This window comes from Aulostomus chinensis, chromosome 19, assembly GCF_037954235.1.
Source record: "Aulostomus chinensis isolate RoL2024-O1b breed Wild chromosome 19, RoL_Achi_v1.0, whole genome shotgun sequence".
NCBI lineage: Eukaryota > Metazoa > Chordata > Actinopteri > Syngnathiformes > Aulostomidae > Aulostomus > Aulostomus chinensis.
In genome coordinates this window covers 17,940,705-17,962,306 of record NC_141338.1, presented here as the reverse complement: position 1 = coordinate 17,962,306, position 21,602 = coordinate 17,940,705, and the positions used below count along the sequence as shown (strand labels likewise).

The 21,602-nt window shown below is 43.6% G+C and overlaps 2 protein-coding genes across 10 annotated transcripts in view; both read left to right on the top strand.

Moving 5' to 3' along the window:
- The first annotated feature begins 887 nt into the window (after positions 1 to 887).
- On the top strand, positions 888 to 11,117 carry tmem230a (transmembrane protein 230a). 9 transcript variants are annotated; one of them, XM_086187755.1, is made up of 5 exons: positions 902 to 1,025; positions 3,990 to 4,081; positions 4,895 to 5,012; positions 6,718 to 6,840; positions 10,080 to 11,117. In XM_086187755.1, the coding sequence occupies exons 2-5, from the start codon at positions 4,026 to 4,028 to the stop codon at positions 10,218 to 10,220; spliced, it is 438 nt and encodes a 145-aa protein (XP_086043881.1). In that variant the 5' UTR covers positions 902 to 1,025; positions 3,990 to 4,025; the 3' UTR covers positions 10,221 to 11,117. The 9 variants fall into 9 exon arrangements, with proteins under 9 accessions (XP_086043887.1, XP_086043888.1, XP_086043881.1 ...); XM_086187758.1 differs by having other exon boundaries at positions 903 to 1,025; positions 4,898 to 5,012; XM_086187756.1 differs by lacking the exon at positions 902 to 1,025 and adding an exon at positions 1,039 to 1,355.
- Positions 11,118 to 12,441: 1,324 nt separating this feature from the next.
- igsf9a (immunoglobulin superfamily, member 9a) overlaps positions 12,442 to 21,602 on the top strand; it is a 52,150-nt gene continuing 42,989 nt past the window's right edge. Inside the window, exons 1-4 of the mRNA XM_086187520.1 lie at positions 12,442 to 12,482; positions 12,677 to 12,771; positions 12,859 to 12,913; positions 12,998 to 13,128. The gene's annotated coding sequence lies outside the window, so the exon portion shown is untranslated. The remainder of the gene's footprint in view (positions 12,483 to 12,676; positions 12,772 to 12,858; positions 12,914 to 12,997; positions 13,129 to 21,602) is intronic.

Below are 21,602 nucleotides of genomic sequence, written 5' to 3'. Positions count from 1 at the left end.
GCTTTGATGATTGCGATACTTTCCCCTCTGGTCCTGCCTAAGAAAAATAAATTACATCTACCTCAGAATTCAGCTGCACACATGCTGACAAGGACCAGACAGAGCACACAAATCTGCTCTGGCTACCTGTCATTATTTTTAAGATTCTTTTATTGGTTTTTAAAGCTCTTAATGGTCTTGGTCCTCCCCATTTATTAGATGTGCTTTTAACACATGAGCCCTCTCTCTCCCTGAGATCTTCTGGCAGTGCCCTCCTACTCTAATTATCCCATAAGTTCGTATCAAAACCCACGATGAGGCATTTTATAACTATTACAGTCCACGTCTGTGGAACAGCTTGTTTGAAGACGAGAGGGGAGCAGCCAGCGTGGATGGATTTAGAAATAGAATGAAGTCCTAATGCTTTAATGGAACCGTATAGATTTCATTTTCAATTTATACAATAATCTCATTGGTTCTTTAACTCAGATCTTATGCTTTTCATTCTACATTCTTACTCACTTATTTTATTTAAAATGAAAATTTTAGTCATATCCTGAATAATCATTTCATCCTAAATATTAGTATGTAGTCATTTATTACTTATCACCCTTATTTTATGATGTCATCTAGTTATTTTAATGCTTCCTCTGGTATTTCCTGATTGGAATTTCTCATAAGAAAAGTGTGTCCTCAGTCTTTTAGTTTCTTTATTTTAAGGATAACACAGTTGATGTAGAAGGATTTGAGATTCTTTCTCCGTGTCGGATTTTTTGTGTGCTGAATAATTAGGTTTATTGATCATCCACGGCATTACTACTTCAGTAACATGCAGAATGAAGGGAAAGCGATATTTTGGGGGTATTTATTAGTCTGCTATTCTCCTGTCTCAGGAGCGAAGAGTGGGCGAGCTAGCTATAGACGAGACTGTAGTGCGCATGCGCATTGAGAGAACCCAGAACATCGAGCGAGTGTTTCACCAATGAAAATAACGTGATTCTGTGTATGTGGCAGCGTTCCCTGTGTTCATTCTACCTCAGTTGAAGGTAAGAAGGGGACCGAGAGAAGCGGCGAGTATTGTAACGTCGTCGACCAGCAACGCAGCTTGTCTTTGCTCGCTCTTTAGCTCAGAAGCGGATGCGCTGCTGATTACGTACTGAAGCTAATAACTGTTAGCAGCTCACGCGCTAATGTCAACATTGGGATTAACGCTCGTTTCCGGGACAAACTCCGGACTAAACTCTTTGTTTACGAGAGCGACTCGTATACACCGTTGCCAGTTATTAGCCATGAGGCAGAAATAATTTCTTCATGATAACTTCTAACATATCGGATGGAAAAGGATGCACTGTTTCAAGGCAATGCTGCGAGAGACGGTATACTAATTATACTGGTATACTTACTTTTAATGATTATACAAAGGGTTTTTTTTCCCATTAAGATAACATAATGACGGAGTAAAACCTAACTAACGCCCAATTATATAAGTTATTAGAATTCTATAAATTCCCTAGGAAGAAATTGCATTTCCTGTTATTAAAAAGTCCGAAAAAAATATAGAACGAAGAAAAATCTTTAGCATGGTTTACACTGAAAGAATTTATATCTTGTTCATTTAAAAAAACATTTTTTAGCAGGTCATCCGTGCATTTTTATTAGTGCTTCAAATGAGCACCTGTAGAAGGTTTGGGATGCTCAGCACCACCTCATTAATCAGTCAGTCAGTAACTTTATTCGTCCTGGGCGGGGCCTCAGCAATACAACAGAGTGTGTTGATACATTTAGCACACAAAACATGAAAAAACCAAAATGTGATCAAACAAGCAGACATCAATGTTCAGATATTAAATATAGATACATGCAGTCTGTAAATAAAAGACCAATAAATCAGACTTGTAACACAAAAACAGAGAAATAACACATAAGTGAAAGATGGTTAAAAAGGCTACCACTTCCTCCTTGAGTTCAGCAGAGATAAACTGGTTTCTTATCTATTTTTTGTTGTGGAAGTTTTAGGAGGATACCCTATGGCAGAAAGTTAGAGTGTTGATGTACAGTAACCACAGAGGATGGGTTCTGCTTTCTTATGTAACTGTTTGTTGTCGACATCTGGCATGACTCCCTTCATAACAGACTGGTACCAGCAGATAAAATGATGAAAGTGGTGCAGTACTTGTTGATCATTGGATTCTTACTTTGATCTCTGACTTTTACTTCTTTATCTGTTGGCAGAGCCTGTAGTTAGAGAGGCAGCCTCGTGGGTTGTGATGCATGCAGCATCAAAGCGATCTTGAATCTTGTCTTTCATCTCAGTGTGGCATCTGAGATCCTGGACCAAGGATGCCCAAACTTTTTCCTTGAAGTGCCAAAACTATAATGTATAAAACTATATATTGTATTGTTAAAATGACTTTTTTTTCTGCACACCACTGTCTCTGGTCGTGCCACACTGACATCCAGTACAAAGTGTCTCTGTGAAATCCTGCATATTTTGAGAGCATTTTTACCGAACAAAAAAGAAAACAGCACAAACAGGGATTTACAGAATCATTGTTGTAAAAGAATACAACTAGGCCTCTTATTATTGTCGTTGCTTTTGTTGTCATGTATTAGTTGCATCTGTCAGGTCACATTGAAGCTTTTGGTGGATCAACAAATTTGGCCACATGTTGAGCAACCCGGCTCTCGATCCTAGACCCCAGACCCATAAACTAGGCCTGCACCGCCTTGAGGTACCAGCACTCACCATATTTGTGCTGATTGGACAATCAGCTCTTGTATTAATTGAGTTAAAGTAGAGATAACATAGAGATTTCTAAAGATACTGTGAAGATCTTAGACTTGAACAAGAGTGAAGGTCTTTGAAATCCATCCATGGAGTTTTTTTCCTCATGTGATATTTTCCCCATATCAGGTGATGTAGGGACAGCATAAGGAAGAACACCCCCCCCCCCCGCCCCACAGCCTCCATTTTTGCTTAATCCTCAGTATTCTCTTGCTGTTACTTCACAACAGCTTAAATCTGGAGCTCTCCTCATCAGAGTGAAGATGGCAGCTGCCTGCAGAATAACATTATGCTTCGAAAAGCTTTTTGCTGCTCTGTTCGAGCAGCAATGAAGGGTTTTATTCATGGATTGTCTCCTGTAGTGTGTGTGTGTGTGTGTGTGTGTGTGAGAGGGGATCAAGTATAAAATCTCCAATATAAACAAAGGTTTGGCCTCAAGGAATATCTGATGATGTGTAGTCACACTTCTCTGTGTCCCTCTAAGGCAGATCAGTCTCTCCCTCTCTGGTTATGTGGATCCTGTGTCAGATAAAGCAGTAATTCCCAGCTGTAAGCATATAGTTTAGTTGAAGTGCTCTAAGAAGGCCCTTTTCTTTATATATTTGTTCAAATTTTTAGGGGAAAAACAGAACTTCCTTAAGCGCATTTCTTTGGACGGATGAATAGTTCAACAGTAACATTCAAAGATCTCGGCTTAGTTTCAACATGAAAATGTGACTGTTGACTGGAAAGTTGTGTGAAAATGTCAGTACATTGTTTAGGTGCTCCAGCAGAGCGGAAATGTATTTCCTGCTCACTAACCTGGCAGAATGCCTCACACCCGGGTTGTGTTGCAGCGTAGCTTTCTAAGTCAATGAGCAGAGCCGCTTCTAGGGCTGCCCCCTGAAACCTGATGGCTCGAAGCATCAGCTGGGGATCCTTAGAGCCGACTGACAGTCTTCAAGTTGAGAAGTCGAGAAGCTCAGGCTTGCATCGGTTTCCTCCTGGGATTTATTGTGTTTATACGCCCCTTGAGAAGAGGAGAGACAGAATGCTGTTGTTTATGTTAAGAGTCTCTTAGGTGAGAAACTTGAATCTGTGGTTGCATTTCCAGACAAAGAGTTGCTGACCTCACTATCGAAGCCGTGGACTGTAAACACTGAGCAGTCATGGCCGCTGGTGCTGATGTGAGTTAGCTGTCCTCACATGCAGGAGCTCACGTCTCATCTCATTTTAACCGCTGCAGAGTCATCTGAGCCAGGGGCAAGCCTCAGCTTGAGTCATGCACGTACATGACGCCATTGTTGGCGGCGGATCATCATCTACAGCAGAAAGCTGGTGAGTGGCTCGGCATTCTAGCTGTGGTCAGCGCTCATGATGGTTCCCTATCAACATCACATCATCCCACAATTTCATTGATAGCTCATATGTTCCTGCAGCGGTTAAACCAACCATCAATTTTTAAAAAAAAAATATTTTTTTTACTGACAAACCAAAACTCTATTGTGCTAGCACTCCCTGCTAGTGGAGACTGCTAATGTGAGCAAGCCTGGCAGCTGAAGAGCCGCTGATGCCCTGTGAGTTGGCTGTGATTTTAATCACCAACAACAGAATAATTTCTTTTCATTTCATCATAAACTGCATTTCTGAAGTGGAGAGTTGAACTGTCGCACTGAATGGTCAGATCTCATCAGATTTAGATTTTTGGATCAATGTGATAATGTTCCTTCATTCATCACATTTTAAATTCCCTGTGTGCTCTGAAAACAATCTACTTCTTTTGTCCATAAACAAGTGTTGCATACGTAGCGTCAGATACGGTATGGAGTTTGTATGGTATCAGGCTAGGGAACCATGTGCCATGGAGAGCCGTGTGTATGCAGGTTTTCCTTCCAACCAAACACTTTAACAGGTGATTCCACTGATTAACACACCTTCAGCCACAGAAGAGTGTTAATCAGTGGAATCACCTGTTAAAGTGTTTGGTTGGAAGGAAAACCTGCATACACACGGCTCTCCATGGCACATGGTTCCCTACCCCTGGTATATATGACAATGTGAGGCAGGATTTTATGCAGAGTTCGCCCACCTCTGGCTCAAAGCAACCAGAGCTGTCAGTGTTTTTTACCTCTCTGTGTTTCTCTTTCCAAGCAGCTTCTCTGGCATAATGAAAGCAACCAGAGGTGTTTTGTTGGGTACCGGTGTCTCCAACAACAAGGTCAAGTACTCACGGTTGGCTGCTGATGACGACGGTTACATAGACCTCCAGGTACCTGCGTTGCTCATACGAACTGACTTTGTGTCGTAAAACAGGTTTCTGTGCAGCTCTAATGCTCTCGTGAATTAAACCTCAGCCCCGTTAAAGTGTCTGCCAACATTAATGATGCTGAACCACTTCAGGACCCCGAATGCCTTATTAGGGCCTGAGCCAGAAGGTACTTCTGGCGAAGACCCTATTATGTTTGCTCGGCAGAGCAACACATTAGCAGCACTAAAAACACTAAAAAACACACACTAAACAGTGTCCCAGGCCCCCCCAACACCCATGAGGCAACTGGGTCAGACGGCCCGGAGCCAGTTTTCACATACACACCCATTCAAAACCTGGTATTATACTGTTCTTGCTCTCAATGAGTGCGCGCTGTATGCGCATAATGCGCATAACGCGCATCATCTAATTTGACCCCCTGAACATGCATGAAATTCGCTGAAATTCGGCACAATCGTTCGGTATGTCTCAACATTCACTAATCAAAAACAAAAACGCCACAAAAGTCTATAGCGCCACCTAGGGAGCCACACAAAAAAAAGTTTTTTTTTAAATTTCGCGCGCGATAACTCCTCACACAAAACTCCCACAAACATGGGACCAACACCGTTGGACTCGTCTCATCAAGACGAACAATTCTTACACTCTGACCCCTCACCTATCTCCAACAGAATGTCCACAAATTGGACAAAACTGTCAAAATCAGGACTTTTTTTACTCCCCGAACAAAATCTATCTCCTCCTAAACGGTAAATGCCAGGGCTTCCAAACTTTCACACATTACTCTCCCAACTGTGCTGATTAAAAGTTTAGTAAGAATAATATACTACGCGCTCGGTTCCCATTTTATAAGCCGTCAAAGTCGGGGTGACACGTTTCACGCTTACAATGGAAGTCAATGGGGAGGCCGTGTCCTCTCATGGTACATACTCTCGAACAAATGCTTCTCACGTCTATACCATACATCGCACAGCTTTTAAAAACATATCACTGTATTCCTGACAAAAATCCCTACAAAAATATGGTATTTTGTGTTACTTTCGACCAACGTAGGCCGAGTTATTCAGCTTTTACACACTACATTTCTCTTAATCCTCCACTCTCTCCACTCTAGCACAGATCAAACAAAGTGCAGCGGGGGAGGGGTTCTTAAAGGGCCAGCTGGCAGCTCTGCTCTCAGCTCTGCTCTCAGCTCTGCTCTCAGCTCTGACAGAGATGGCAGAGATTTGTTTACCGTAGTCATGGAAACCACAATTGGAGAGTCTCTGCCCTCATGTACATTCTCTCAAACAAACACTTGTAGCTTCTAAACTAAAACACTCACACCTTCACAAAACACACCATTGAATTCCTGACAGAAAACTGTACGCACTGATGTCTTTACTTTCAACTTTTGACCAACATATGCTGAGTTATGACTGTGTTTGACAGTTAAACTGCCAAATCCTCCTCTGCTCTCAGCTCTGACACAGATGGCAGAGAGCGAGCAGAGAAGGGAGGGGCTCTTAAAGGGCCGGCTCTCAACTCTGCAGTCACACTGTGCAGCGCACTGAGGCTCGTATCTCCTAAACTACAAGGCCTAGGGATTTGCCGATTACACCGTTGGATTCGGACTGGTGTCAAGGACGCGGCCATAGGCCGCGCGGGGGCTCAGGCCCTAACAACGCTGCTTGCAGCTTTAATTTTGTATTTTAATGCTTCACAGTTCAAGAGAAGTCCACCAAAGGTCCCTTACAGGGCGATTGCACTGGCGATATTCCTGTTTCTGGTTGGCTCCTTACTGATCATCTTCGGGGCTCTTCTCCAGGCAGATATCGTGAAAGTCGAGGTGAGATGGGTGTGTTTCTGTTAGTAAACGTATATAATACGAATAAGTCTCATTTTGCACTTTTGTCTTGAGATTTTGTAGTTCAGACTGTTGCTGAACAAGGGTGGTGGTATGGAAGACCTAGGTGTGGCTGCCGGAGTGGATAGTGGCCATTTTAGACAATGCTTGTGTTCACCACAACCTCCGCGGTGTGTTTCAGGCACATCCGTGAAGCGACAGCCCTCTGCGGGGAACACACAGCTAAGTCTCGTTTTTGACAGAAGGTGTGTAAAGCTGCATAGAGCAGGTTGAGCCAGACAGGAAGTCCCCACAGGAAGGGAATAGTGAAGCCTGCCGACTGTTGAACTAACTTCATGAGCAAACTCCTGATCGTGAACAGAGACAGAAAAGGCCACAGTGCAGCGGCGTCTTCTACATTCACGATGGAAACCAGGCAGGCAAAATGTGACATCACACAATTTTTAAAATCACATTATGCCCCTAAACTTCTTAATGTGCTCTCTCTCCATATATATATATATATATATATATATATATATATATATATATATATATATATACACACACACACATAAATGGACAGTCCTAAGCTGAAATATATCCCCAGTTTATAGATTGAAATGTTAGTTCTGTTGCCAGAAAGCTTATTGTAAGCACGCCACATCCTCACTCCCTTTAAACTGACAGTAAATACTGTTTCTGGCTTGTTCCCAGGATGCACGTCTCCTGAAAATCCATTCGAGACAAAAACATTTGTATGAGAGCCGGCTGCCTCCTGTCTGTTTAGGGTGTGATTCCTGTTCGGAGAGTGTGCATTTCTGGTTATATTGATCCCATGTGTGAACTAGAAAAGCTTTTATTTTTGTTTTCATTTGGCTGAAATTGTCTCCAAACACCACTGCAGGCTGATTTGGCAGCATGAAAGAGTGATTTGATGCAACTGGAAACACTCATTCAACAGCTTCTGAGCCCCTGGTGTAACTGTTTACTGGAAAATAGTTAAAAATAATTACAGGAGTGATCTGATTTCAAGCCACATGTGGGACAAGTCGACTTCATCGCAGCAGCAGGGCAGTTGGAGGTGTGTGCTGCAGGGTGTCATCTTGCGTGTTAGGCCTGTACCACCTTCAGTATTCAAAACAGACACAGGATCATGATATGGAGGTGCAAAACTCTCTAGAACAGTATATTTTTGTCAGGTTGGTTTGAGGCAGGAAGCTCATCCCCTTGTCCATTTGTTTAGCTGTAAACAAAGTCACTACCTTTTCTTTTTAGCCCTCCTCCAACTAGAATGTTGACAACTAATTTAATCGCGGGCCTCCCACAACTCTCCAGATGTTATTACACCAAGTGGTTCGAATCACGACGGTAATATGAGTCGTTTCATGTGGGTTGTGCACCGCTCAACACATTCCATCCAGCATTTTTACCGCCCAAACAATGGAGAAGGCCACCGTGGAGCCTGCCGTCTAAAGCACATGGCACAGCTGCATGTGGAGCGTGTCCAGTCATTCAGATCAGCTCAACAGTGAGTAACCTGGGAACAAAGTTAGGCAGAAAGCTCGAAGGGGCGGCAGTAGATTCTAAATGAATCACTTGCGTGTTGTTGTTGTACACAGATGTAACCAATCACAGTGTCATCTCCCACTCCCTTTAAGAGCCGGGTGCACCTGAACCTTGAGGCCTTGCCATTTCGGTGTTTGAGAGTTTGAGAAATGAACAGATTTCTGCTGAGGAAACAGCTTTTTTTTCTGGCGAGTCTCTAAAGATGATTGAGAAGCTCAATGTTGAACTGTTTTCTCCCCCTGGAAACTTTTCACTGTGCTCAAGGTTCCTCTGTCCTCAAGTTTTTAACCACGTTTTTGCTGGTTTAATGTCCAACAATATTTACTGCACGGAGGGAAGTTACTGCGCTCTTGAAAAACAGAGCAGCTTCAACCGCATCACTCAGAAACCGGCAAGGACGCCGGCGCCGCACCGTGTCTTCAGTGCCTCTTTGCAAACTTTGAAAGTGTCCAACCTGCTGCCTACAATCTGATCAACTAGTTGTTTATTCATGTTTACTAAGTTGATGGAGAAAAGATTTTCTTGACTAAAGCTTTTCAAAATGCCTGACTTTCACAACCAGCGCTTGACAGCAAGATGGGTTTCTCATGGTTCAAATTTTAATTTCATTGTTAATTGCCATCATTTGTTATTTCAACCTGCAGCAGTAGAACTTGTCTTAAATAAGCTGCAAGTAACCAATCTCTCTGCCAGGCTCGGTGCTCGTCTTGGCCTCGCTGAGTTTGTGTGTGTTTAACTATAAATAAAGACTTTCATATTCTCTACCTCCGAGTGCCAACTTCAGCGCATCCCCTGCTGCTGCTTTGACTTCCTAAACACATCACTCCATGTGGGACATCACCGAATCTGCACATATTATATTTGTAATTATCAGTGGGAGGTTAATGTGGCTGCTGTTTCCAGTCTTCAGACTGTATCTGCAGAAAATGTGATCTGACATGAAGGCAGCATCAGAGTATTTGAGCCCTTTATTTGCCAATTAACCCTCACAAGTTAAAATAGTAATTTAATCTCTTTTTATCTGCAGATTTTGTGTGTATTAATGATGCTGTGGAACTGGAGGTATTATGCTGTGGAAAGGAATTACGAAATGCAAAATTCAGTAGCAAGTAGAAGGGAGGAGGTTTAATCTTCTGTTGAAATGATTTAATCCTCTGATCAACAACACTTAAAAACTCAATTCATGTGTGACACAGAATGCTATCTACACTCCATGAGGTGATGAAGACGGAGACATTCAGTTGAAAACTCAGGAAAAGTCCCACCTCATAAAAGTTTAAAATGACAACAGCAGCTGAGGGCCACAGTTACTCATGCACAAGACTGCCATCTAGTGGGGAAATGAAACACTGCCTTGGCTCGTGGGTGTCTTGTGTGTGAAATGATGGATGATTTACATGAAACAGGCAGCTGAAGCCACCGTGACTATGAGCCTCCTGGAAACCTGCTCACTCAGAGGGTTCCCAGGTTGAGTTTGAAGGCTTTGTGGCGATAAGAGACTTTGGATTCCTGGGGTACAACATTACACCAGAATCTGTTTGCTCATGTTGAAGCGTTCAATGGCTCCCTCGGCATAAATCCATGTCACAGGCTGCACTGATGATTTAATGACGAGCAGCAGATAGTCTAACGAACTCACATCACCTGTTTTTATTTTTCCTGTTTGTTTTCAGCATCCAGGTCGCACCATTCCTGTCATCATCATAGGGATTCTTGTTTTCCTTCCTGGATTTTACCATTTGAGAATCGCCTACTATGCTGCCAAGGGCTACCGCGGCTACTCTTATGATGACATCCCAGACTTTGGCGACTGAGTCCGACGACAGCTGCCGATCGGCAGAGCATCACCTCCCTTTTGCCAAACTGCATATCCTGAGACTGCTGCCTGCTGCTCTCTTTGAGTTTCTGAATGTATGCTGCAAAAAAAGACGACACCAGACGTCCTACACTGTTGTGACACAGGTGCACTCTGCATCTGCTTATTTTTATTAGTCTGTCTGCTCTGCGCCATGCAACCGTATATATTCAACTTTCCTGACAGTGAACCAAACAGTGTTTGAGTGGATGGAAGACTTGCCTGCAAGCAGAATGTTTGCTGTGCTCAGGGTTCGTGCCAAGTCTGAAAAGATTGGAAAGTACTGAGTTTTAGCCAATGTGTTTTCAAGGTTCCGTCGGTGCTTGAGTTTGAACGGAAAAGTGCACTCTGATGCAGTGTGTAAAATTACATAAGTGAGAACAATGCAGATGCGATGGCGAAGGTTAAAGGTCACTGACTGATCTACTTGACAAAAACGTTTACCCTTAAGAATCTGTACAAACCTGGTGTTCTCCAATGTTCCTCAGTCAACCAAGAAGGAACATTTGGGGTGAGTGGACACGGAGGCCTTGAACTCTCCCTGCTGTTGCGTGGACGTTGTCTGAATGTGCTGTTCAATCAATCTCTACTACGACTACGAATATCTGTGCACTTTGCAAAGCTATTTTAAGGAATAGTTTCTATATTATAGTATTTTATAGTAGATTTAATTTGACGTTTCTCTTGAAGGATTATATTTGCAGTACTGTCCCAAGAGTATTATTAAAAACTTGTAACATTTTATATTTTTCAAATATGTTTTGCTGTCCATGTAGAGAATTTTGGCATATACGTTTGATTATTAATATGAAATAAACATGTATTTTGGATTGATTTGCTTAATTAAAGAAGTCTGAATGATGTTTTGTTCACAGTGATTATTGATGGGACACTAAAACCTCATAAAATCCCTCGGGAAATGTTGATAAATTGTAAAATTCCTATTTATAGAGTTAAGTTATAGAAAACGTTTTCTCCTTTACTAAGTAATTCATAAAAGGTAGCTAGTAGTCACTCGCAGTAAGCATTCATGTTTATGCAACGTAAACATCACATCAGTGGGCACGGGAGGGTTTGACACGACGAGGAATTCTGGGGGAAACAACAGAAGAAAATCTTTTTGTTGTTTTTTTAATTCAACGTCCACCTTGACTGGATGCTCGACTCTTTTGTTTCGACATATTATGGATGAAGCTTTATCCTGATACCTACGCCAGTGTTCAACACAGGAAATCTGACTCAGTCTATCAACAAATAATCTGTACAAAGACTTCTGTTGTAATATTTAAAAGTTTTTTTTTAAAAATTCCATCTATCCATTTTCTATTCGTCTTATCAGTTGGGGGGGGGGGGGGGGTTGTGTGCTGGAGCCTATCCCAGCTGACATTGGGTGTGAGGCTAGTTCACCCTGGACGGGTCACCAGTCCATCACAGGGTCATCAGGAGCAGTTAGGGGTTCAGTATCTTGCTGAAGGACGCTTGGACATGGACACCGGGGGAAGTGAGGATGGAACCAGTGACCTTTCGGTTGCTAGACTGCCACTCCACCTCTGAGCCGTGCTGCCCCCTTTTTCAAAATTTTCCACTGTATTTGTTTTCTCACCAGTTTTATGGCAAGTCTTGTTTTTTGGTTGATGCCAGGTCTTAAAAGTGTCATTGCTAACGTCCTATCCCTTTTCTTGCCATTCAAAATCATCTGATTCTGTATTTAACAAAGGCAAAAAGTAAAAGCAAAGTAAGATTTCACTTAAAAATGAGAAAAAAATAAGAAAAGTAAAGAAATGCAAATATCCAAATAAATCTAAAGAAATGACGAGAACGTCTCATTGTTTAAAGGTCACATATTTTCCGGTATGCAAAAGCTCAAGCATTTAAACAAAGTGACATTAAACTTCTCCTCACTTCTCTGAGCTGACCTTCCGGTGACTTTGAGAGCCGCGCAGATTTTAAGAATTTATTTATTTTTTTAAATTAATGTACTCCAGAAGTTTATTCACAGGTGGATCACATCAAATAGGGTCTGTTTCTATTTGGTGTCCCGTCTTTACCAGCGACCCAGCTGTTACTCCACCAGAACTCTGGCCCAGCTAAACGGAACAGGGCCATAATCAGAGGCATCTCACACACACATACACATACACAGACACACACACACACACACACACACACACCTGTGCTTAATGACCTGTCAAAATGGCTGCCGAGGAAAAGGGCCCACTGAGTAATTTCACAACTGTTTGAGATGCACAGCAGTCCAACACAATATTATCACGGGAAACAACACTTCCGGTGGAGAAAATCCACAAAAGAAGCATCTCACTTCACTTTAAAACGCTTAATTTTTGTTGTTGTTGTTGTTGTTTGAACCAAAGAAAAATGTGAAACTTACTGTGCAACTGGTATTTATTTGGACAGAAAAGCTTTCTTGTTCCTGGTTTGGACTCAACACCGGAACAACTACTCCCTCTTGTGGTTGCCACAAAAGTGGACGCCATCAGCGGGGTTAAGAGGTAATATTCATCTCTTCATCCTCCCGTGACACACATGTTCATGACATAAATATGAACGCTGCGGTGACGTTAACTCTTTGGAACCAGAAGTAAACGGCAGCAGGGGGAGGGAGGAGGAGGCTGAGTCAGGGAGCAGCTGCAGGTGCGTCCATGCATCACTGTCACCTGGACGCGTAATGAACACCTGTTGCCGGCGGGTTTCTGAAGAGAGACGCTCATATTTCAGGTGGAGAGCAGCTCCAGAGAAGGAAGGCCCTCTTGCTACCTGCTCGGACTTACCCGAGTGAGGCGGACTCGACGCGGATGTATTTTTGAGGCTATTTCACGGAGGCTGCCAGTGACGGAATCGAGCTACAGGTGAGACGAGTTTTATTTGAGACTTAATCGTATGCAGGGAGTGTTTCCGACTTCCTGCAGCTTTGGTAGAATGAGAAAGTAATTCTGCGAGCTCATACTGAGAGGGAGAGAATCGTCCTCTCGATCCTCCTCAAGTGTCTCATGCATTTAAAGGTCAGTAATGAAGTTTCTGCGACGCTGACAGGAGAGTCGAGGGCTGCGAATTTGACATCATCGTCATCGTCTGTGCGATATCTGTGAGCTCTTAATTGGGTTGCCGTGATGCGCTGTAAAGTTTTAAAGCTTCACAACTGGAAAAGTTCAGCTTTCGGTTAAGATGAGGCGCTAATAAGGCAAAACTACGGCTTAATTGAAACATGAGAAGGTTTTAATTTGAATTCAAGAAATGAATGGATTTCGGTTTCCATTCTTTCACCTCTCCAGTGCAGGAAAGAGATTAACGTGAAGGTAGATTATTTCTTGTATCCCATCTACTTCTACTCACTGAGGCCTGCCTTTTATTTCACACATTATAGTTTTAGAACTTCCACTGACACAGTTCATTCAAGGATTTTATATCCCGTTTCTGGTTTGATTTTGAGTCTGCTGAGATTCTAGATGGGTGCAGTTTCCCAAAATGCAATATCTTCCGAAGTTTACATCATCTGAGAAATGATTGGAGGGCTCTTTTTGTGAAGCACTTGCTCGACACCACCTGCGTTTATCTCCATGCACCTCACATCTGATACCAAAAGGCAGACTGCAGTAAACACAAATTATTATTCACCCAACAGGCCCGCGCCAGTGTTTTGCATCCTTTATTATCCCAGTGCATTAGTCTTGTCACAACCATGTTGGACTTCTCTTCAGATTGCAAACATAGCTCGAGGGCCATCTGGAAATTCTGAGCGGAACAATAATGTAACCTTGGCTGAATTTAGAGACATTAATTATCCATGTGCAGGAAGACTTTGTTAAAGGATTTGTATGCAGCACTGCGGTTGCTAAGGAGAGGAGGGGGAGGGGGGAAATATTGTGGCTAATAATTCCAAAGTGTGGGATCAAGTTATCTTGGTACTACAAATGAATCGCACTGTGGCAACAAGTTCCAGGGTGTGGTCAGACTTGACTACCGTAGCCCAGCCAAGTAAAACCGGCGGCCCCCTGCTCAAAGGTGTCACACAGGGGCAACTACTTATATTTTGTGGCCACAAAAAAAATCTCCATGGACTTGCACACAAAAAATAGGAAAACATAATCAGATCAATACTGAAATAAAATGATCAATAAAAAAAACTCCACGGGGACAAGGAACTGACTAGTTTGGCGAAAGGTGAGTTAGTGCAGTGTGATGTGGTGCATTTGCAGTATAAAGCGTGAGGATACACGTGTGTACGTGGCGTTTGTCATGAATGAGAGGATGTTTTCATTCCTCCTCATGGCGTGAATGCAGGCGGGGAATTTGTTGGAAGGCAACGCCAAATTAACTTTGGGTAAATGTGTTGCGTCCAATGGCAAAGCTCTCATGGCCCTCGTGTCGCCTGTCAGGCGTCCTCATAGGAGGTTGAGGTTGTAATGCACACCCCGTGTGTGTGTGTGTGTGTGTGTGTGTGTTCAAATTTGGTGACTTCGAGTGGTTAAAAGTTTGACTCATAGTTGCAAAGAAGCTGCGTGTCAATGAATTCCTTCACCCAGTGACACATCAGGCGCACAGATGTTTTTCAGAGTCTGAGGGAAATACTAGGTAGCATTAACAGCGGCAGGCTGTCTCCCCCCCCCCGAGAGATGGGCCCCCATCATCAGACACTGGTGCTCATGACCATCAGCGCTAGCGAGGGGCCGTCACTGCACATCGGCACCATGGAGCCGACGACCAGCTGGTCGGACGCCGTCCGTCCACCGTGAGTGTGGACATCAGCGCCTCTGATAGGGAAGGAAGTTTTATCTCAACTGAAGCGCTCTTTTTTTGTGCGTGAGGGTTCATTGTGTGTTTTTGTTGTGCTCATCTGTGTGAGCGTTAGCATGGCATCTTATTTACTATTCTGCTTGATAAGTCATCATTTAACATTTCCCACCTGGGGACCGCAGGGCTTTGATGCCGCTGGTTCCCGGAGTTTAAAGTTCACAGCAGCTGCAGGTGTCTGATGGTGAGAATCCTCCTCTCATCGCTTGTGCTGCCGTTTGAAAATAAATCCTTTCATATGGGGGGAAAAAAAGAAGTCATTCACAGTTGAACGGTTAGCCGCTTAATAAGTGTAAATTAGCGGCGGGGCGGTTAACTAACTGTTAAAATGGCCATCACCAGCAGGCGAGGAACTTGGATTATTGGCGGTGACCGTTCGTTTAACCCCCTGGTGTGCGCGTTTCTCTGGAACAATTGAAGTCTGTTCTATTGAGGAAATCTGCAAGATTGCAGCTTTTATCTGGATTTTCCCACACACTCTCCGATTCATAGAAAAGATACCCAATGTTTGTACCCTGAGCATGCAAAAAAGCAATATTCACACAATGGGAACCTCTTTATTTTTCCTTTTCCCGCTCTGTTTCAATCTGTCCTATTTTATCTTAAAAGCACATCAAACTGAGTCACTTGCAGGGCTCCTATTGTGATGGAAAGCTTGTGTTAAAACTTGAAAATGGGTTTTTCTAAGCCTTGTGGGGAAGAACTTGGGCTCTGAAGTAACTCAATCACGCTAACATTTGCTGTTGCTCTGGGTTAGAGCTGGTTGAATGGCAACAAGCAACATTTTTCAGGCAATCAGCTGGTTGACGTGGCTTTTCAAAGCACGTCAGCTAGCAGAGCGGAGAAAAGCTGATGTTAAGTGTTTCCTGTGTCAAGAAGAATAGTCTGAAAAATCAGACTGAATCAAAGTTCAGCAAGCAGGAAGTGTCCCAAATCATGGGGATATGGAGGGCAACTGAAGTTCACGCTGTAGGACGTCGGCGGTGGTTCATGGTCCCTCAAGTTCCATCCAAAGTTTACAGTAGCAAGGTGAGACTCTTGAGTTCAGGATTTCATTTAAGTCTCTAGGGACCAACGTAAAAATAAACATGAAGTCAAGTCTCATTGTAGGACCCCAGGCACCCACACGGGGAATCTGTCCTCTACACCGGACGTCCCCGCTGGGGATCAGCACAGCGTCCAGGTTGGGTCAGTCGTTAGACGGCTGAACTTGTCGTTGTGGTTGTTTGGCTGTTAAACTATTCGTCTGAGTCGTGAAAAGCCTCCAAAAATATCGTCGTCAAAATCCCGTTGACATCGAAGGGATTCTCTGCAGCATACGGATCACTCCCACTGCATATCCTGTGTTCCTTTTTGTGAACAACATCTATACCCTCTGTGCGTTGGATCGGGATACGAGGCGTATTTTCATCTTCTGTCTATTCACGTGAGCTCTGGATTCAGTCGTATGAAAGCGGTCCCATACTGGAGCTGCTGCTCCCACGGGAAGCGTGGCCATTGTCACGTTTCAGTTCTACAATAATATCTGGGGATTTGTGGGGGTTTTGGGCAGTAGGCTGGTCAACGGTGCTGACTCACTTCCTGGTTTCAGGACGTGCTCCTGGACACACTGGGCCATGTTTTGCCACGCTGGACATACGCAGTCCAGACAGATTCTAGGTTTTAACTTATCTTAGGATCTTTCCAGGCCTTTTGTGGTCTTGTTAGATTTGATAAAAACATCCCCTTTTTACTCTGTTCAGAGGTTAAAGTCCAGCTGAACTTGCTGGCAGGTACAAGCAACCTTGAAACAATCCAAGCCCACTAAACAAATAGAATGAGATTCACATTCCTGAGGGGCTACGCTACCTGTAGCGGTCTGCTTCCACACCTAGCACATTATTAAAGCTCATATTTTCACCACAGACGTACACACAAACATGGGCAGCAACGGCAGCACTCGTGCCAGGGAGATGGAGTTTGATCAGTAAACAAATGTGCAGGAGCCTCTTTATCTTTAGGTTTCAAGTGCGAGGGGTAAAAGGAGGCAGAAGAGCTGATAACTCCGGTGCCGCTCCTCGTTGCGATTCATCAGCTGGTCCCTGTTCCTCTCTTTATATAGATTAAAACGACAAAATTTCAAAAGCGTGCCTGTCACTGACATTTCAATTTGGGCTGATAAATGTGTGTGAGACAGAGTGCTTTCTTTTGTGAGCCACTGGCTCATTTATGATAGCTTTAAACATTCTCCCCAGTGCTGCGCTGTCACTGTGCTTATGTTTATGCATGTCCTGGGTGTCAGGAAGGGAGAATACATCTGAGGAACGTGGCTAGAGACCATCTGTGTTACTATGGCTGACTGTTTCGCTTGAGCATGCCGTTTTGTTTGGCAACTCCCTGAGTTTTCAGTTCAGATTTTAATGACAGAAATGGTCTTGCAGCCCTAATGAGATTATTTTTGCCTCTCATCTTTGCTCTGGCTGTGTTTGTCACACTTTCCGTGCTGTCTCCCCCCACAAAAGATTTTTACCTCTTTATTGTCTTGCTCTTATGCTGGAGGCAGAAATAAATCTTGCATTGTGACACCAATAAAAATACAGCAAACATTTTTATTTGTCTGCAGCAGGCTGGATCGGACGGCAGATAGAGGGCAGGGGTGGCTGCTTATTATCCTGTCTTATCGTCTCATCTCCATCCTTATGAGTTAACAAGAGGAAGTCGATAAGGATGAGGAGAAGATTCGGAGCATCTGTTTATTACGTGCCAAAAAGGGAAGAGTCTCTCCTGTTTAGTCATGGCAACAGGCAGTCTAAGTGTGTGTGTGTGAGACAGACAGAGAGAGAGAGAGTGTACTTTTCGGGGTTTTTTTTTTTTCCATCCTCACTCTGTGAAGATGAGAGCCAGCAGAATCTTCACACGGAGGCCTTACCTTGGCTTGTCTGCCCAGGCAGCTAACATCCCTTCATTCATATGTAATAAGTATGAATAAACTCCCTCTGTGCTGTTTTGCATGAAGGCACAGGGGTGAGCAGCGGGGAACGTGAGTGTGTTGATCTTGGATCAGACGAGGATCAACCGACGCACTGCTGATTGGGTTCCTTTTTTTTTTTTTAATTTTTTTTTTCAACTCTCCCTTTGATTTTGTGGAAAAATCTGTGAATGTTGTGCTGTTTGCTGAAGCATGGGAGTGTGTTGGAACAAGCGCAGCAGCTGTTGACAGCCTGTGTAATTGTTTTTCATCGGTTCAGATTTTGCCCCAGCCATGAAATGAAAAAGCCCATAAAAGCCTTAAGGTTTGGGAGAGCAGATATGGGCTGTGCTGCTGCCGGGACAGGCCATGGGACACTTCCCGTCTCCTTCTGAAAGCAGCTCTTATACACCCAAGTTAAAAAAATTTTACCACCAACCAGGGACCCCAAAAAAAAAAAAAATCTGGCACACTAATTTTTTGTATTAAAGTATTAAGCATAATGAAGAATTAACGACGGGCCCAAAAAAGGATTTTCCAAAAGTCTAATTTCTAGTTTATCACGTTTTATGTTCAAATTCTCATTAGATTGCATCAGCAGTTGTATCTTTGTCGTATTGTCCTCAGAGCCTTTCTGTGCTATTGTAATTCTTTAAGTTTGTTTTCTTTAGCATTGTCAGTTGGCATCACTGAGGGTTTCCTTGGTCTCTTATTGTCCTCGTTATCTTTACAGTACTACTTCAGAATGAAGAGTACTACGGGTTTCACTCCATGCTTTCTGACACACTGCCAAGAAAAACATCCCCAACAATGGTACTGCTTGTTTAGTGTAATCGATGTGCTGGTACGGAGTTTTGATGCTTCCCGCGGCTCAGTGCTGAGACAAGCAATGCTAAGCTAACCTACAGCAAATTAATAAATTGGCATGGATGGTTCAGTGTCTGTGGCGCTGGTTGCAGCCGTGGTGCTGTTAGCTGCTGAGGGGTCCTGGTCCGGGCCTGCAGGCTATCGGCTACGGTGCACTCTTCTGCTTCTAGGTTAACTTTGTGTTTGACTGGAGGTTCGATGTGTTGCCATGCTCAACTCTGCTTTTTCCTTGACAAATATTGTACAGCTTTATTCCGACTACTTCTGGTGCACCGTTGCCCTGACTGTGTGCAGACTTGAGCAGGATACAGGGGTAAAATCACATGCTTCCCTCGCTAATGTACACATTACTCTCACACCCAGATGTGCTGCCCAAATGTGGTGCAGATTGATTTCATGTGCAGGCGTCCTTTGGTCCTCACCCTTAAAAGTACAGCGTTCGGTGACTTTGTTTGCATGCCAACACTTGCAGGGGGATGTTCAAGCGAAATGGTGACATAAGGCTGTTTTTATATTCAGGAAGTGTGGCGATCACTGAAGAGAGCAAGAATATCCATCAGTCTGATCCCATCGACTAGCGTCAGCTTTGATAATAGACCTGGATATTTCTTGTTTGGCTGAACTACTCAAATGTGATATTATTGCCGGTGTCACCGTGACGTCGCAACGTTTCCCGATGCTCAGCGGTAGTCGAGGAAAGTGTTTTCACAACAATAAAGTTGTAGTGTATTGTTGTCTACACAGGAATATTGACACCGCACACTTGTGGCAGGCACAATTAAGAAAGTATGTATGTTGTCAACCCGAAGCCGCGTGCTGTTAATCAAACTGTAACTTGCCATTTCAAATTTGACAACATCATAAATATTAAGCTATTGTTTCCCAGAAGATTTATGACTTTTTTTCTGCTCTTGTTGTATGAGCTGTCACTGGAGCGGCTGCACCTCCGCCAACAACTTTTTCACTTCTCTCCATCAATGAGCAGCTCCTTCATTTCCCTTGTGCTTTGCTGTGTGGAATAAAAGTGTCAATCAACATCATGCTCAGGAATGAAATGACTTTATTATGCACGTTGGCAGCGTGAAGTATTCTGTAGCTGGTCGGTAATATACAGCAGTAGCTGCGGAATCTATTTGTAATTAAGAACGAATTGGAGCTTTGATTACGTATTTTCAATGCTTCTCTTGCACTGCACTACATAAACTGCTACAGTTATTTACTTGGCAAATAAAACTTAGGAGCTGATATTTAAAATAAAATAAAAAACTCGCCAGTTTACCTCAATGTAAGACGATGTGTTTATTCTCTCTGAAGATGGGCAGTAAACACGAACACCTGACTGGAGGTTAAAACTTTTGATTGATACCTAACTGAAAAATGTAGCCTTTCAAATACTAACAAATAGGTGTCTGGAGGTTGTGAAGAGCCCCCCCGCGTCACCGCTGTGTGACTCAAGAATGCAGTAAGAACCATCTATATAGTTAGCTTGAAGCTAATGGTGGCCAACAGCGACAAAACTGTCCAAAAGTCATCGGTGGGTTTTAGGATTACAGAGTTTGTAAAGTACCTTTTAACCCTGCTGGTTCATCGCTGCAGCTGTTCACTGCTACATGGGCGAGCGTTGGGTCGGGGGAGGGGGGGGGGGGGCTGTAGTTTATAGCTCAAATCCCAGTGTTTGTCTATTATCGAGGAGACCAGTGGATAAAGAAGTTGTGGATTATACGTGATGATACACTTGAATGTGTTAGAGTTCCTTTTTGGGATGTTTATTCTCGGTAGCTGGTGGCCGTGGAGCACCGTTAGCTTCAAGCTAAATGTAGGCGACCGGAAGGTACAAGTGTCTGTGTGAGCTCAAGACACCTGATTGAGTGCATGAAAATCCAAATGCACTCTTTGGGTGAAGGAGCCTCTCGTACTGGCGGGCTCTTTTCTTGTTGCCGATGCTCCTCACACACTAGACACACACACTTCTCACATCATAGCTGGCTAGAATAGGACACACACACTCACAATACACACCTTCGCATAGCAGAGGGCCAGTTTCTCACTGACCTGAGTTGAGACGTGGGTTATGTACTGCAAAATGAAACTTTTCTCTTCACACAGTTGAAGTGTCTGTAATTTGTGTGTGTGTGTGTGTGTGTGTGGGGGGGGGGGGGGGGGGCGATGAGAACTAAGTCAATATGAGTAAATCTCCTGTCACACTCAACCTTAAACAACAGCAGCCGTGGGGTGAACTCTTAATGACCTATGTGATCAAGAAGAATGTGTAGAAGAGATCTTGCCATCTTCCAACAGGAGCCAAGAGCTAATGTCTTCTCCCGTACGATGATGGATGCTTGTCAGTACGCTGCTTACTCTCTAACTGGGCTCTGCCTTAAACCTGACCTATCACATAGTTCCTCATTCCTGTTTACACGTTTGACAAAATGGAAGCCGGGATGGGTTCGGTGGGATTGATTCGGTCCCTGCGTCCCGACATCAAATTGCCCTCCTTGATGTCTTGCCGTAGCCTTCGCTCCCATCAGCTCAGCTTATCTCTGTCCTTGAGTGCTGAGTCTCCTGGCTGCTCTGGCCAAACGTCTTCATTGATGCTCTAAATAAAACACTTATGTCACCGTGCACGTGACTCCCAGAAGATTTATGTGACATTTATGACATTTACTTTCAGAAGAGGATATAGGGCCAGGTCATTTTCTGGCAGCAGAGGCAGCTATA

Bases quoted from the DNA above. Each gene is read 5' to 3' on its own strand.
- tmem230a (XM_086187754.1), top strand. From the start codon at position 1,291: ATGATAACTTCTAACATATCGGATGGAAAAGGATGCACTGTTTCAAGG. The intron at 5,013-6,717 runs GTACCTGCGTTG...AATGCTTCACAG, and splicing joins ACGGTTACATAGACCTCCAG to TTCAAGAGAAGTCCACCAAA. The intron at 6,841-10,079 runs GTGAGATGGGTG...GTTTGTTTTCAG, and splicing joins CAGATATCGTGAAAGTCGAG to CATCCAGGTCGCACCATTCC.